Genomic DNA, 16869 nt, shown 5'->3' with positions numbered 1-16869 from the left:
GATGTGGGGTGCGAGGGCTGCGGGGGGGCGGAAAGGCCCCCGTGGGCACAGATGTGTGCCCGCACAGACCTCGCTGCCTGGCCGCCCCCCCCGCTCCCCCCCGGCCCGGCCTCGGGAACGCCCCCGCCGGTGCTCATGCGGCTGCCGCCGGCGGAGCGCGCCTGGCGCTGGGGCAGCGGCGGATTCTCGCCTCCCGCCCGCCCTCTCTCCCCCGCCCGCCCAGCCGCCTCCCGCCCGGCCCCGGCCCTGCGCACAGCGGCGGACACACCGGGCTACGGGCAGCGCGCACGGAGCGCCATGGCGCGGACCCGCCGCGCTGGCCGCCTCCTCCTCCTCCTCCTCCTCCTCTGCAGCTCCGCGGCGGCCGGGTACGTGGGGCCGGGGGAGGGCGGGCGGGTACACGGGGCGCCGCGCCTCCCCTCCCCGCCTGGCGAGGAGGCTGCGCGGGGCAGTGGGGCGCTTCTCGGGGCTCCCCGGCGCCCGCCTGGCAGCCTGTCCGTCCGTCCGGCGGGCAGGGCAGGGCAGGGCAGGGCAGCGCTGCCTCCTCCCCGTCCTGCACAGCCTGGGCGCGCTCGGTGGCGCCGGGCGAGCGAGCATCCCCTCCAGCCCCCGGCACGGAGTGCGCCAGGAGAGCTTTGCAACATGCATTATGTGGACGCTGTTACTTTCTGGGGGATTGTATTTCACTCCCTGCCCTTTCTCCCTCTGCCCGTTTGGGTTTTCCAGACCTACGTTCCTGGTGGCAGTTCCCTGGAACATCAGGCCTGGAGCAAACGTGACTGTTGGGGTAACTCTGCTGCCGGACAGCCCAGCCCAGGTCACTGTAAGGGGAGAAGTGATCAGAGATAACGAGACAATCTTGAGCGGGGAAATGGTCTTTGAGAAAGGTAAGAGAATGGAGTTGGCCTGGAAGGATTTAGATTTTGCATTCTACCACAAATACTTGGTCGTTCCCAAAATACCACAGCTTCTAAACAGTACTAAAGTAGGAACTTTAGTTTACCAAGTAGGGATCACTTATGGGAAAACAATCTTGTACTCTGCTGACTCTGCGTGCAGGTGGGCAGCTGAGCTGGATAAGTGAGTGGTTGCATGGGTGTGCTAACTCATTGTAAACTCTGACAGTAATCAGATAGTAGCGGAGTGTGATGGATGTGAGGTTTCTGAGGAGCAGGGAAGTACTCTGGTCAACGTAGTGGGGCCATGGAAGAAGCAGTAGTAGAGGAAGAGGTACTCATTGCTAGGCTTAAGGCGCAAGGTGGAAGCAAGCGGGATAATGGTAGGGACGGGACAAACAAGGTAAGACAGCATCTGGAGCTGGCTGCTTCTTATGCCCTAAGAAAAAGGGTACCTGAGGACAATAGGAAAGTGGAGGTGACCATGTCAGACACAATTATGTGGAAGCTCTGTGCATTTGTGGAAACGGAAATTTTTAAGGATTAAGAAATGAATCGTAAGACAGGTTGGGGACTGAATATAAGTGCACCTTAGAGCAGGCTGATTTAATAATGTATGCCCCCTGGGCAGCAGTAGAGGATGTGGTGGCAGTTCTGAGTAGCTGGAGAACTGAGATATCCTGGTCACCACTCCTTTTCGTAAAGGCCCTCACGAGAAAGAAAATATTTCGTCTGGATAATCTAGCTTTTAAACTGCTCTTAGTATGAAGCAATATAAATGACACCCAAACTCTAGCTTTTTATTTGTCAAAAGTAGAGCCTGGGAGCAGGTCCTAGAAAAATCTACCCTGTTCTAATGCACTTTCTTCTTGTTGAGGTCAATTAGTTTTTCTATTAATTACTTATAGTTAATGTAGATGCCTTAATTGGAAGCATCATATTTTCAGTTCAAAGCCTTCATGAAAGCCCACCTCTCTTCACAACCTGTAGGAGAGACTGAGGCTTTGAGTGTGATGGAGTGTATTTGACCAGATCAAAAAATTAATGGCCCCATGATGCAGAAAAGCATATCTGATCACAGCTCTTGCTATTTCAAATATTCTGAAAAAATTGTCCAGAACTATGTATTGGCAGGTTTTACTTCAGATTGGGTATTGTTTATCCACTCTAATTTTATATTGTTATCAGGTACATGTCATCCAGCAGCCAGTGTAAAAGCATAAAGCTGAGGCAAATTTCTGTAGTGCTATGGCTAATTAAAAAAAAAAAAAAAGTGTTCATTCCTGATTTAAATAAAGTTTAGGCACCTGCTCTATTAGTGACCAAATCTAACACTAATAGTTGTGGTGAAGTATGCTTAAGGCAGTTACTTTAGGAGGGCAGATTGGTTAGCACCTAAAATCTGCATGCAAGTAAAACAGACTGGCTGTCATGTCTACAGTCCTTAATTGTAAGTCTGCATAACACACTACATGCCATATTTAGATTTGGCTTGTTCAAAAGTACAGACCAAGCCTTTTGGACTAGACATAGCAGAGGATTCAGCAGTGGATAAAGGAACATTCTTATGCTGTGGAGAAAACTTTGATGCATTTATTACGCTATTAGTAGTAAGCTTGCCTTTTTAAGTTCACAATTCCTCTTCAAACTTTTCCTGGCAGTATTTTGATGCAAAACCAAAAGCAAACCAAACCCAAACCAACTGATTTATTGTTTTTAAAAGAAAAACTGTCTTCTCCTCTTCTTCCTCTTAACTATACTGGCTTTTATTTCCTGCTTCTGTTCTGCTTAACATGAAGTTCAGTGACGCTTGCATGAGTTTCAGCCTGTCTGTTGTTGTCCTTTACAACATTAAAAGCAGACAAGCAACTAGTAATTCCAAGCATGTGAAAATGCGTGGAAGTCTCTATCTGCACAACACACAGAACAGTGCTTGACACTGGGGGTTACTGAAGTCAGAGAGAGTGGTGGGTGATCAGGAATAGGTGTGACACTGTCTCAGACTGGATATAGTGAGGAAAAAGGAGAAATGCTATACTGCATTACTTGAAGTGCATGGATTTATTGTTAATTTTTAAACTTTTTCCTGACTTTTAAATATATATTTGAATCTTTTGTGCTTTTTTACTTGATAAATGGAATAGCAAAAAAAAGAAAAAAAAGGTGCTGAGCATGCAGTGTATTTCCTCTTGCAAAAATCTTAAAATATAGTATGTGGCTATCCATTCTTTAAAGTCAAGTTATATAATTTGTTAGTTGCTTGTTCTCTGTGAACAAATATGTAAGCAAAACTGTTATGGGCCAGGAGCAAGGGAAGTGACCTGTAACAGGATGTAGTATTGAAGGTGTGTATCTAAAGGTGCTACAGGAGTGAATCAGATGTGAATGGAGTTACTCGGAGAGAAAGAGGTTTGTCAGAATAAGATTCTAAAGCTTTAAATTCTTCACTGAAGACAAAACAACCTTAAGATAATGTATGTAGTGATACTGTTGTAGCTGTGTTAGACTAAGAATGTGACTGAAGGAGGACTGGGGGGAGATTTTATTAGACCAGCTGGTGCAGTTCAAGGAAAAAACCCAAACGTATCTCCAGGCACACAAAATCTTTAAATTACATCATGGCTGCGTATATTACTGCCCAGAAAACATTGCTTTATTTGTCACTTGGACCCATTAGGTTACAGAGTGGTTAATACAGTGGTATCACTGTTCCTGTGGTGCACATGAATTTGATGACTTTCACTGCCATGTGTCTATGCAAAATAAGTATTACGGGAGGTAAGGTGTAGCTGAAGTTGTCGACTGTGCTGAATATCCAGAAAGCTGGAACTGATCTCCTACCTTGGTTAGGCAGCAAATTCAGTGGCACTGTTGCCTAAGCTGGCTCAATTATGCTCTATATTTTTCTTTGCACGGTGACAGCAAAAGCAGGAGATTAACTGTTTTGAGAAACTGATCTGACTGAAAACCAAAGTTTTTATTTTGTTGAATACTTTTTTAGGTGGATAGGTTCCCTGGTTTGGTGTGCAAACACTTGTGCTGATGGAACTGAGATGGGCACAGAGTTGGAAATGGGATGCTGGGGACAGAAGACAGGCTGAGGACACCATTTTTATTAGTGCTGTTTAGTCTTGTAGGCCGAGTTCAGCCAAGTACCTAAGCATAAGACCGACTACATACCTGTCTGGCAAAGTGCGTCTGCAGTCGCTTAAAGTTAAGGATGTGCTCTGGTTCTCCAGCAGCAGCTCAGTATGGTACCTGTACTGGTCTAAATTTCTGAGTTAGCTCTGTAAAAAGATCTTGTTGAATTAAAGGCAAAGTTATTTTTTCTTTATGTAATATAACTCTTGCTTTATATAAGAAATAGAGTGCTTGCCCTCTGGTTGATAAAACATTCACTGTTTTAATGTTACTGGAAGTGGAATTTTCATATCTGAGTGATTCTTGGGAAACTGTCCATTAGAGAAAGGCTTTAGCAGTCGAGGTTGGTTCACATCTTTATCATGCTTTTCATATAACAAAGGGAAAGAAATATATTTATTAATAAGTAGTTAGTATTCTCTGGAGTGAGGGAGAAAGTGTGCATGCACACACATTTAAAGAAGTGCTGATATTTTGAGCTTGTCTCAATATTCCAGAATCCAAATGTACTGTAGCAAGGGAGATTGTTTAAGACCAATGTTTTGATACAGAAATTAAGTTAATTAGATTAAATGTAGTGAAAACAGACCAACTGGATGTCTGCAAGCAGGATGTTGCTGCTACAGGTAAACTTCGTGTGAGCAAGTACAACAAAAAAAAAAAGTCAGTGTGTCGCCAGGAGAGAATAGGTTTCCATTGTCTGCAGTGGAGTTCAGAAAAACACAAAGCACTAACTAAAGCTGTTTCTGTGCACTGTATCAAGCCTTGACACATTTTCTGTGGAGATGCAGTATCAGAAAGATCCTCACCCTGATTGAAAATGACTGCAGAAGATAACAATGGCTTATGTGCAATTTGAGCTGTTATGTTTTCTAGGTCAACAAAAAAAAATAAACGGTGGGAATAACACACAGCGAGTGAAATTTTATGCATGAATGGCTAGATTTTCAGTGATTGCAGTGAAGAGTGACTCTTGTCATACATATTTATCCAGTCATTGATCAATAACGATGTAGTTTGAATTGGCAAGAAGTGTTGTCTTACAGGGTTTGCTACCCAGACATTGCAGTGTGTGTTAGTGTATGAGAAACCTTACACCTTAATTGCGAGAGCTTCTGAAAAGTCTGTTTTCCTTGGTGCTAGAATGATTTAGAAAGAGTAAGTAGCATGTAAGTTGAAAAAACAAATTAGTTTTAAGAAAAACTTTCATGTGTGATGAGGCATCATCGTTTACCCAACTGTGTGAATGTTTTTAATTCTTAAGAATAAGATTTAGTTAGAGCTTCTGGTATTTAAGGTACAACAAAATGTATTTAAGGCACAGTGAGTGAGAACAACTTTGTGAACTGAAGAATCTGCTTTACAGTAGCATGCGTAGTTTGGGTTCCCTATAAATTACTTGTATGTGTTAATTAATTTGCACTGCTTTTCTGTACTTCTAGAGAAAAGTAAATGTACTTGTTAACAGAGGTCGCTGAGCTAGAGCATGGTAAATACTCAGCTAGGATTTATGAAACATGAAACATGATTTGTGAGAATGTCTGTCAAGCTCAGACATGTAGTGATCGTCCATATAGACAATGGAAAATCTGCTTTTACCAGAAGGCATGATTTGCATACTTAATAATATGGTTCTGACCACTTAGTATGTGAAACAGTGAAAAACACTGGGAATAGTAAGTTGTAAAGTAACAGCTAAATGGGAATGAATGGCCCAGGTATGCCAGTCCCTTTTGTTAACCTTGAGTTGCCTCTGTACCTTATTTCAGAATAAAATGACTGACTCATTGGTGACCACAAAATCTGTGCTGAAAATCTATGGGATAAAGGATGTTGCTGGCAGTTTAGTGGGACAGCTCCTTTCTGCCTAATTCTGCATCAATACTAAAAAGCCAAACAGCAAGAGAGCAGGAGTCCCATGATTTTGCATCTCCAAATGTATGTGTAACTGTGCCTCATGAAAAATGAGTTATCAAAGAGTCAACACATGCAGATAACCTATGCAAAATCAGAATGGAGGAAAAGTTTTGGGGAAGGAGGTGCTGGGGCTGGATCCAGAGACAAGGGAGCTAGTAGAGAAGAGGGTGCTCTCTTACGGGCTTTCGTATTGCTGGAGTACATAGAAGAAGAAAAAGGAAGGTTTCTGTGCCTCTTGTTGAATCCATCCTGCTAACAGGCCCATTAAGGAGTTTGCAGAAAAATGGAAGTAGAAATCCCATCCAGTACTTCAGCATTATCTTATTGATTGTGTGCTGTTTGAGATTTGAGGGAAAGAGTTGTTCTGTGGCTCAAGGCTTATGTGTTCGTATGTGAAGTCATTCTTGTCACCATGTTCTCCATGAATATCCATCCAGGGAGAGCGTGGCAGATTGAGCGCTACAGTCTGTTTCACAGTACCTTGAGAAGCGTGGAATAATTCACTCATAGCAGAAATGGTAGCAGTGGGGCAACTCTTACAGAGGAGGGAATATTACATATGCCAGTGTGGGGGTTCCCTGTTGCTACTGTAAACTGGAGGGGCTTTACAGCTTTAGGAAAGGGAGAAGAGATAAAAACAAAGTAAAGGTTGTGAATTTGGGAAAAAAGGTGATGCAAATAAACAACAGGAATTGGGAGGTAAGATGCTATCAGAAGCAAGAAGAAAGGGAATCAAAGGGGGGAAGCTCTTGAGGGACTCAAAGGGATAAGTACACATTATGCTAATATAGTAGAAGGGTAAGAAATAAAGTAACTAAACACAGTCTTATCACTGGCGAAAAAACAGAAAAAAGAAAAATTTTGTATAAACTGAAAATGAGGTCAGATTACAAAGGTTGAACTTAAAGGAGTAGCATGGGTAAGAAAGGACAAAACTGGAAAGGCCAAACCATGGGTAGGAAAGAATGTGAAGGATAATAAGGCAGGATTTTTAAGTATCATATTGGTAACAAGAAAGCTGTCAAGGGATGTGGCTTGATACTCAGTCTGATGTGAAGGGCATTAGTCAGTGATGCTGAGAGGCAGTAAGTGTTCAGTCTTCACTAAGAGGATCAACTAACTGCCATGGAAAAGGGTTAAGAATTAAGGCAACAAAAGAGGAGGACGAGGTTAAAGAGTACTTTGGTAGGGTAGATGTTTAGGCCTGATAAAATTGCCTGTAGAATATTTAGGGAATCGATTGAAATAATTTTAAAACTGCTAGTGAAGTTTTGAGAGCATGAGTGAAGAGAGAGGTTCTGTAAGATTGAAAACCTGAAAATAAAATGTGTTCCACTATGGGCTGGCAGGGGTTGTAGGTGAAGAAGAAGCAGGGTATTGTTATGTTTTGACTTTAGTAAGGCTTTTGATAGTCTGCCGTGGCACTCTGTCAAGACAGCTGGAGAAGCGGGGACAGCATGGAATACATTTGTGGCTGAATGGAAAATAATATTCACAAAGTAGGTCTAAGTGGTTCACTCTCAAACTGGAAATGGGTTGCCCTGAAACTGTATTGTTCAGTATGACTGACATGAATGGAAAAGGGAGAATGTTTATTGGATTAGTGAAAGGGTGGCAAGGATGCTGGGAGGGCGGATTAGATTTTGAACTAATTTTGGCAGTATGGAAAATGATTAGGGGAAAAACTGGAGTGTGATTCACTAGGGCAACTGCATAGTTCTACTCTTGTTGAGGAAAAAAAGAGCGTGCTTTTACTGGATGGGGAACAAGGCAAGGCAGCAGTCCTGCAGAAAAGGGTGTGTGTGTAGGGGGAAGGTGATGGTTTAAAGGTATCAAAAGGTGAAAGCTTGTAAATAATACTGCGGTGCTCAAAAAAAAAGAAAAGGCAAAGTCTGTACTCAAATGTATACACAGATATATTTCCTGTAAGCCATGAGAAAGTATTCTAGTAATCTTCACAGCTCTAATTAGGTATCCTGGGGAATGCTGTGCCTGATTTGGGGCACTCCTCATGGAGGCTGTGAACCAGCTGGAAAAGTTCCAGGGAGAACAGAGGGAAAGATTGGAGATCTCTCAGGAGACAAGTTCAAACCAGACAGAAGAAGGTGGGCCTTCACATGAGATGGAAATAAATTGTGGAACTCCATGTCCCAGGTGTTGTGGAAGGAAAATGTGATTGCACAAATTCATGAGACAAAGTCCATCAAGGGTTGGTCCAGTATAAAGACACTAATTTTTGCTTTTCAAACCCCAAGCCTCAGATTGCATAAGTTAGGAAGAGTACCCAAGGAAGGGTCACTGCGTACTTGTCCTGGTTTTATGCTGTTCAGATGTCTGTCCTTGACCATTGCTGGAGGCAGGACCTTGGGCTAAACAGACTTTTAGTTTGATCCTGGGATACTCTTCTACATTCTGGGAAGCGTTTGAGGAGAGATGGGAGGAACTGGGGAGAAGTGTTAGGAGAAGTGTGTTATGCACCTGGATATTACCCTTCAGGTATGTGAAAGGTAGCTTTAAAGAGAAAGGGGTGGGAGCTAGCAGTAGATCTCCAGATGGGTCTAGGGTGATGTACTTAGTGGTCTCTAGAAGGAGATCCAAGCTGAAGTTTTGAGGATTATAGAAGTACCTGCAGAGGCAGGAAGCAGCTGGGAAATTCATGGGTCTCCAGTCATACACAGGTGACTTCTCTTTTCATAAGACTCAAGACTATCTGCACTGACAGCATTGCTCGTTCCCATGCTCTGCTATCCCTGACTACCTGTTCGTGAAAGCAGAGTTGAGATCCTATGTGCAGAGGCTGAATAGCATGTGGCAAGAGATGATGATGGTTCACCTAGATTCACTGCAGTCTAAATAAGTATGTGCGCAGAAAATACGGCCAGAGTGATAGACCCCTTCTCCCCCACTTCTCCAGCTTCCTGCAGGTGCAGCTGTGAGGTCCAGGTGCCTGTTTTGTATGGTAGGGATTTATATTGCCTTTATTTACTGATGAAAGAAGTCTCTGGTAATAGTTTTATATATCTAAATAATTTTGTGATCTCAGAAAAGTTATGTGGCTTTGACTCGGAATGCATTCCAGAAAACGGAAGAAAACCAACATGAAAACAAACCTTCTTTCACTCCCTGTAAGAGGAAACTTAAATAGTTCCTGAATGTTTTATTTGCAGTGAATGAATTTGAGAGGTGACTTGACTTCGGAATTTTGCTCCAGTTGCAGCAATTGATGCGATGAGGGTTGTATTAATACCGCCAAATCGCTGGCATAGCCAGGTTTAGCCACACTGTGTCCTAGTATGATTTCCCTATGTTTTAAGTTGGAATAAAAACTGCAACTTCTTTAAATTGCAGTAATAGTGGCTTTGTGTTTATTTCATGGACATCAGAATGGGTAATAATGATGGCCAGTAGTGCCTTGAAAGCAGGAGGTGCAGATGCCTGTGAGTTTGTGTATAGTCACCAAGGGAAAGCTAAGTGAATGAAATTAATTTCCCATTTAATTGTGTAAAACGCTTAAGTCTGAGATTATTCTGAATTGTCTGCTTAGTTTCATAGACTGGATCTGACATCAAGAATGTTTTCTCTATAGTATTCAAAACTTGTCTTGCTAACAGCTGTAAATGTATGATTCATGGAAATATAGTTGTTTGGGTATGGTAGGCAGTGATAATGTCATGCGCATGACAAAAAGTCCGTGGATGGCTCTTAGAGGCTGGTCTCATGAAAAGTTGAAAAGAGCCTCTGGGATGGTAGCTGCTGGATAGCTGTCAGAAGGTCTCTGATTAAAGAGATGATTTAGTTTTAGAAATATGAAGCTGTTTTGTTTTCCTACCCAGCATGCAGTTTCTCAGATAAACCACAGATTGTTTTAAGTATTGCATTCTTGCAACTGGTGGCTCTCTGACCACTCAGCTGAAAGTGATAATAATAGTATAATCCATAGAGTTGGTTGTTTTACTTTAGAAGACTGAGTGGAGAATTAAATCTCTGAATTACGACCTAAGTCTAAAAAGAAATTAGAAGGGCCAGTCTTCAGGAAACTTGATGCTTGCTTGTGGAAGGAGTTGAGGATGCGGCAGGGCAAGGAAAGGGTCGCTCGTCATCAGCAGTGTCTGGCTGTCTGAGGGAGTGGGAGAAGTCTGTTTTCCTCAGGGGTGGATCTGGCAGTGTTGTTGAGAGAAGAAGGGCTGAACTGGTAAAAGGGACAAGCAGGGAGGTGCCATGACTCCTTTGCCATGTGAATTAGAAAGACACAGGGAATGCCATGGTGAGGGTACAGAGGAGAGGAAGGACAGCACCCCTTCTCTTCATACCTTCTGGTAAATCTGTATCTATTCTGTCCTGGCCATGAGTGGTTTTGGTTGTGCTTTCTATGGTTGGGTTTCCACCACTCTTCTGATCATGGAGTAAAAGCAGATTGGGGAAAAACGTTTGGATTTATCTGGAGAAGTTTTTTTTTGTCATTAATTGTCCTGGTTGTCAGGAAAATATCCCTATGCTCTGCATTGCATACTGAAGCTAGAACTTGCTAGCAGTGGCAGAGTTTGGTTAAATGTGGCTTTAATTGAAAAAACGTCTGTGCATGTTGCCTTTCCCCTGTCCTCTAGAGCTGCAGTGCCCTGTTGACAGGACCCCAGGTGATAAATTCTGGTCCAGCTCAGGTTATTCCTCCTGTCCCTTTACACCTTTCTCCATAGGCAGCGCTGCTACTCTGCCTCTCTCTCTCCCTTTATAATTTCTGAGTGCTTTTAGCCTCCAAAATTGCAAAAAGGACTAAAAAGGATAAGGGGTGATGGAAACAGGGAGTAGGGTAATGAGTGGGTGTGGAGGGAAGTGTACATAGTGCTGGCAGGCAGGAAGGGTTTAGGAAGCTTTGTGGAGCAAGTGTATACCCCTTTACTACAGGTCTGTTGGCTTCATTTGGCTTTGGATGTCAGCCTGTATACAGGTGTCCACTAGCAATCCCTATTGCATGCGTTTGAGTGCTGTATTGCCCCTCCTTCTATTGCCTGGCCCAAATTTAGCCATAACTTAACAGCAGTGGCTCACACTATATATTTTGGGCTACTTGCATAACTAACCAGTGGTAATTTGGGTGTTAATTTTAGGATAATAGATGAGGAGTATAACATATTTAAAGAAAACTGTGAACTTGACAGATTTGCAGGCCTTCTTTTATGAAGAAATATTATTTTTTTACTCCCTGGACAGTTTAGGCCTTGGTATTTATGCTTCCTTCCTTTTTTTTTTTTTTTAAACACAAAATTGATATATATTTGGGATAGGAAGAAAAATCTGGAAGGACATTGAAGACCATTATCTTTTATTTCTCTGATGTGAGTTTTTGAAATAGCCTCCGCAGTCAAAAAAATTCCCTTTACCACTGCAAAGAAAATGCTTTTCTGTAAACATTTCCTAAGCATGGATATGTGACCACAGCTGCCAGAAGAAAGACGTGGCATCATTTCAGTAAATCAGTCTGAAGTGATTCTAGTTATATTTTTCTGTTCTCACACAGGACTTAAGAAGGAATGAGGACGTAGGTAGAAAAGGTTAAATGAGAAGATCTGTAGCAATACAGCTAGAATACAGAGTCAAGACCTGAGTTTGTGTAAAGTTAGAGACTGGAGTGCTGCTGTACTGATTTATATTCTCACAAGCTGTATTTCACTGTGCCAAGCCATATAGTCATTTTTCTGGGACCTCTGTCCTTTTTGGGGAGTGGAAGCTGAAACAATTACATCTAGTCCTAGTGCTGGTGGTGTCAGCTCAAGAAAAGGTAGCGTTTTTGGGTTTGGGTCAGGCCCATGCAGTGGGAAGAATGTAAGATGCCATCATTTGTACAGCTCTCCATAAGTCTGAAAAAACATGCATGTATTTGGCTCTGTAGAATTTTTTCCTATTTGCTTTGCTGATAATAAGACTATTAGACCTCCAAAAGATGGCATGCTGGCAAGATACATTAAAAAGGTGACTTAATTGCCCACTGCCATCTATACTGGTGACATATCACTACTACACTGCCTTCGGTTCCTCTTCTGCTGGACAGTCCTAAATGCCAAGGACTCCGAGGAAAAGGAGGCAGGACAATGTGGTGTTTGTTTCCACAGTATTTCCATGTATTTCCTCAATGCAGTATTTATTGAATGAATACAGTACAAGCTTCGGGAATTCTGTGAGAGAAATGATTTTGTGAGTGACAAGGAAGGATATTTTTTCTTGAAGGATCATGTGACTTCTGTGTGGATTTTTTATTTGGTTGTTTGCTTTTTAACTTTCCTCAAGATTAGTCTGAAATGGTCCACTGAATTTTTCCTGTCTCCCCCTGCAGCTAGGGCATGGCTCCCAGCTGGGAGTTTTCTTTAACTGATCCCTTGCAGTAGCAGGGACACGTGCTCTCGCCTGGTCTTTCCCCTTCGTGGCCCATTGCAGTCATGCCGGTTAGTCCGCTGCTGCAGAGAGCAGATGTGATGAGTCAGGAGGAAGCGTTTAGTGGTCTGTGACACATGGTGCAGGTGGCATAGCTGTTCTGAGCATCTTTCTAAATCTACTTCTACTGCCTGGAGTTAGTTACCTGTAATTGTTGGGAGCTGTATTTAATAACTGAAGGGATCCCTTGCAGGGATGTACCGAAAGAGGGTGACAACTGCTGCCATTTTTGGGGACAGTGGACTCAACTGATGACATGTGTAAATCACGTGGAAGCATTACGCACTGCATGTGGGTAAAAGTGTCCAGCTGCATGATAGCAGAGCTTCCCGCAGAGCAGTGCCACGTGCTAGCTCTTGGACCATGGTTAAGTCTTTCTAAACTTGAGATTGCTGTACAATTAAATATAACTTTAATTCATCAAGTGGACAGAAAAATGTGGTGAATCTCAGCAATTCAGCTTTGGCATAAAGGAAATATTTTGCCTACAGCTCTTGCTTGATTATATCCAAAGCCATCCCAGGGTGTAGCTGAGCAGAGCTCCAGGGGATTTATTGCAGCTTGGTAGTCTCTGAGAACATGGGAAAATCTTGCATGGCAGGGAAATTCACTGCAGCGCCAAAGAGTTTCAGATCTGCCCAGGCTGCTCAGCTCCTAACAAAATAATTACGTAGTGACACGAATTGGAAGATTACCTCATGCCCCAGAGCCTCTTTTATGATTTTCACTGGCTGGGAATGAGACAGTGCTCTGGGCTTTATCAAGGCAGCCAGGGAGGCTGTAGCTCCCTAACACCACTTCAGAAGGTAAATGCTTTCTGAGTTGCACAAAGGAGAAGTGACTGTGATTTAAATCTCCCTCCTCCCCAACTGCTTCCCCCTCTGCATCATGGCTGTATCTGGCTCAGACCTGATGTTAGGTCTTCCAGTCCTGGGAACATGAAAGAAACCTAGTATTTCTGCCTTAAGATTTCTGTCTTTTGCATGCTAGTTTTTCTAGTATGGCCATCTTGTCTAGACCATGCTTTTGCTTTTGCCAAGAAAGGTTGCACCAGATGATCCCTGAGGCCCCTTCCAACCTGGTATTCTGTGGTTCTGTGATTCTCAAAATAGGTGGAGGCAAGCAGGCACCGCCTTGATGAGAAAGCTGCAAAGTACCTGCCTTGTTATGTGAAAGGTTGCCTTGAGAGCTGTTAGAGGCTGCGCAGGGCAATGTGTAGCAGTCCCCTTCAGCACTCTGCCCTTGTGGTGCTGTGTACTAGTGTGTTTGCACTGACGTGGGTAAAGATGGAGATAGAAACCCTGTGGTGTGGGCTATGGTATGAATATCAGATTTGTGCTTGGTGTCTCCCAGCATGCTGAAGTCACTGCTATAGCCGTTGCTATAATTAACTGTGTTGGATAGATCAAAGCTAGTGTAGCAATACTTACCATGTGCATATCCACTCAGACATGTGTGGTAAATAAAACTAAGTTTCTGTTCCTTGTTAATAACTGATTATCAGCAGTGACAAAAGTTTATTTTTTCTGGTGACATAGTGTGTCACGTCCCGCTCTCACATAGTGTCATGGGTTGTGGTTGTATAAAACCCAGCTTTAGCACAGCCTTATTTCACAGAGGGATGGGAACTAGAGAAGGGTTAGGCTTTTAGTATAAAGTTTCAGTAGATAGCTTTATACCATCTTGGTTGTGCTAGTTACCCTACATCCAGCCTTCTTTACCAGTGAAGTATCATAATCCCTTAAAAAAAGATTCTTCCTAGTTAACAGTAACTCTGTCTCTCCTGAGTTAGGAAGACATGTTTCCTTTAGCTAAAATGATGTCTATTTTAGTGCGATTGTTTGGGCATGGAGTTGTTTGGGTAGATGTTGGAAATAAATACATCAGTGAGTGGAGAGGGGTTTATATTGCCTATGAATTGGGTACTCTGAAGGACTGTGTAATTCCTCTCCTGTAGCTGGCGGTTGTCCTGTGTAGCCCTGTGTGCCAAGCAAGCTTGGCCGAGCGTGGGGCTCCCTGCCACCGTGCAGTGGGGCAGGGTGCCCTCTCTGCTGGCTACTGAGAGAAGAAGTGTGTATTTTGCCTGAGACTCTTGTCTGATAAACCTCAAAGGCCAGTGGGGTTGCTGAGAATCAACAACTGCATGCATGGGCTGCTTTTTGAGTGGAGAGAGGGATGATTGGAAAAAAATTGTGGCTTTAACGGTAGCGTAAACATGTTGTGGAAAGAAGTGCATTGCTTAGGGCCCGATGCCACCCATCCCCATTAAGCTTTTGAATACCAGAATGAAGTACTGGAGTGTACTACCCACAAACTTCATTTGTGGGATGTGAGTCATTTGGTTTAACCGAGGCTATAATTTGAATAGATGGTACATGCTGGACAGGATTTTTCCTTTAGAGCTCTGGCAGCAGCCAGGACAACCTGTGTTCAGTCCATCAAGACTTCCTTTTGTTTGCCACTGTCAAAAGAAAGAATTCCTTGACTTTAAAAATTAACATTTATTGGAGTTCAAAGGTCAAGTGATTGCTTCATCTTGGAATGCTTTTATGTCCAGGATCAAGAAGGACATAAATAAATTCTTTTTTTTTTTTTGCTTACTCCATGAAACAAATGAGTAAAAGATAGGTATAAACCCATTGCTTTTTAGAACATATAAAAAGGTCTAACTGAATGGAATCAGCAAAAGAAAGTATGAGTCAATATGAGTCAGCAGTGTGCCCAGGCAGCCAAGAGGGCAAACCACATCCTGGGGTGCATCAAACACAGCATAACCAGCCAGTCAAGAGAAGTAATTATCCCAGTGCATTCAGTGTTGGTGCAGCCTCACCTTGAGTGCTGTGTGCAGTTCTGGGCCCCACAATGCATCTAGAGGAGGGCAACAAAGCTGGTGACAGGGCTGGAAGGAATGTCCTATGAGGAGCAGCTAAGGACTTTGGACTTGCCTAGTTTGGAGAAAAAGACTGCAAAAAGTAGCCATCTACTAAACTGCAGAGGAGATTAGTACAAACTATCTTGGATTTCTCTTATGTGAAGGAGTTGCAGAATCAACCTCTTTGCAGAAGCAGAGGGATGCTTTGGTCTTAGTGCAGTGGTACCCGAGAGGGGAGTCATTCTCAAGGACAGCAGTGTCAAACCATACCCTTCTTGTTCAAGTAGCTCCCAACTGGGACACTGTTGGCACCCCTCAGACCATTATTTAAGTGGAGCACTGTATTTCAGTTTTTCTGGACTGTTCTGTTCTGGCTGGTTCTTTTTGCAGATTTGGGATGGTAGTGATTGTTAGGGAGTTGCTGAATCTGGTAGCCTGATGGTGCGGAGATTGTGTCTCTGAGGTATTGGGTTTCCCCGCTGCTGGTGTGCTTCTGGGCTTGTGGTCATGGATGTGTGATGGTCTGAGTGCTCCCCTGGAATAGGGCTGTGTCTTATTGGGGTTCCCTTACCTGTCGTCCTTCTTTCGTGCTCCTTCATGTGTCTGTGGAGATGAGCTGCTTATCCCATAGCCTAATGGTGACTGACAGTGGCCTTGACAGGACTTGGGAGGAATAAATGCAGGGAGTGAGATGTTGAATGAAGTATAAACATGGTATATCCATACTGACTAATGCAGCAGTTGTTTCAGGCTGTACATTTTTTAGTTTCATGTCCAGACAACGTTTGACGGCAGTCAGCTGACCCATAAGTTTGTGCATGCTGGCCAGCTGGTGGGAGCCATTGCATGTGTGTTGGCTGGATGGTCCATGTGCCCTGAGCTCCAGAGTTGCCGCGTCAAGGGAATTTGGTTGTCCGATGGGTATTACAGGCAGTGGGGGAGGAGCACTGGTCTTCTAATTAACCTTGATAATGTTGATGTTTTGGTAAGTTTTTATAAGGTTTCTGACAGTGTGGTATTTCTTCTTTTTTATTCAGATTCCTTTGGGACTCTTGTTCTTCCAGTAGTAAGTATTTCTTTTCTGCTTCCTTAGAAAATGTTGACTCTAACTTTTCATCAGTTAGTGTTGATGAGATGATGTATTTTGTATGTGATCCTAGCTATTTTCACATTCTCAGATGAGTGTATTTACTGACCAATAAGCCAAGGAGTTTTCAGATCAAGTGTTCTGCAGCTTGTTACAAGTAATTACATGATTTGGGAGCTGATTTTCATCACCAGCACAAGCTATCATAAAACTTGAACACAGAACTTTCCTTTGTGGTTTCTTTGACTGGCTGATACCCACATCTCTATTTCAAACACAGCGTGAAGGCTAATTGCAGCTGAAAGAATTGTGCAAAGCAATACTTGAGAAATCTTAACGTAAAAATGTATTTATACGTAGTCTTCTTAAGGATTTGGAAATGCATGTTAGGTGAAAGTACATAATAGCTAACTAGTCAACAAAAATGTATAATATCGAATTGTGTGTCAAGTATGAATCCTGAATTTATAATCCTGGATGCTCATCTTGAAAACCCAATCTAAAGAACTATGTATTTTTTTCAGGAAAAC

General features: G+C 43.0%; 1 protein-coding gene across 1 annotated transcript in view; it reads left to right on the top strand.

Moving 5' to 3' along the window:
- Positions 1-276: 276 nt before the first annotated feature.
- CD109 (CD109 molecule) overlaps positions 277-16869 on the top strand; it is an 82364-nt gene continuing 65771 nt past the window's right edge. The window contains exons 1-3 of the mRNA XM_074819743.1: positions 277-368; positions 727-887; positions 16290-16318. Coding sequence (XP_074675844.1) covers positions 298-368; positions 727-887; positions 16290-16318 — 261 coding nt within the window. The 5' untranslated portion in view covers positions 277-297. The remainder of the gene's footprint in view (positions 369-726; positions 888-16289; positions 16319-16869) is intronic.

Source organism: Strix aluco, chromosome 3 (genome assembly GCF_031877795.1).
Source record: "Strix aluco isolate bStrAlu1 chromosome 3, bStrAlu1.hap1, whole genome shotgun sequence".
NCBI classification, from domain to species: Eukaryota; Metazoa; Chordata; class Aves; order Strigiformes; family Strigidae; genus Strix; species Strix aluco.
This window is presented reverse-complemented; position numbering and strand designations above follow the sequence as displayed.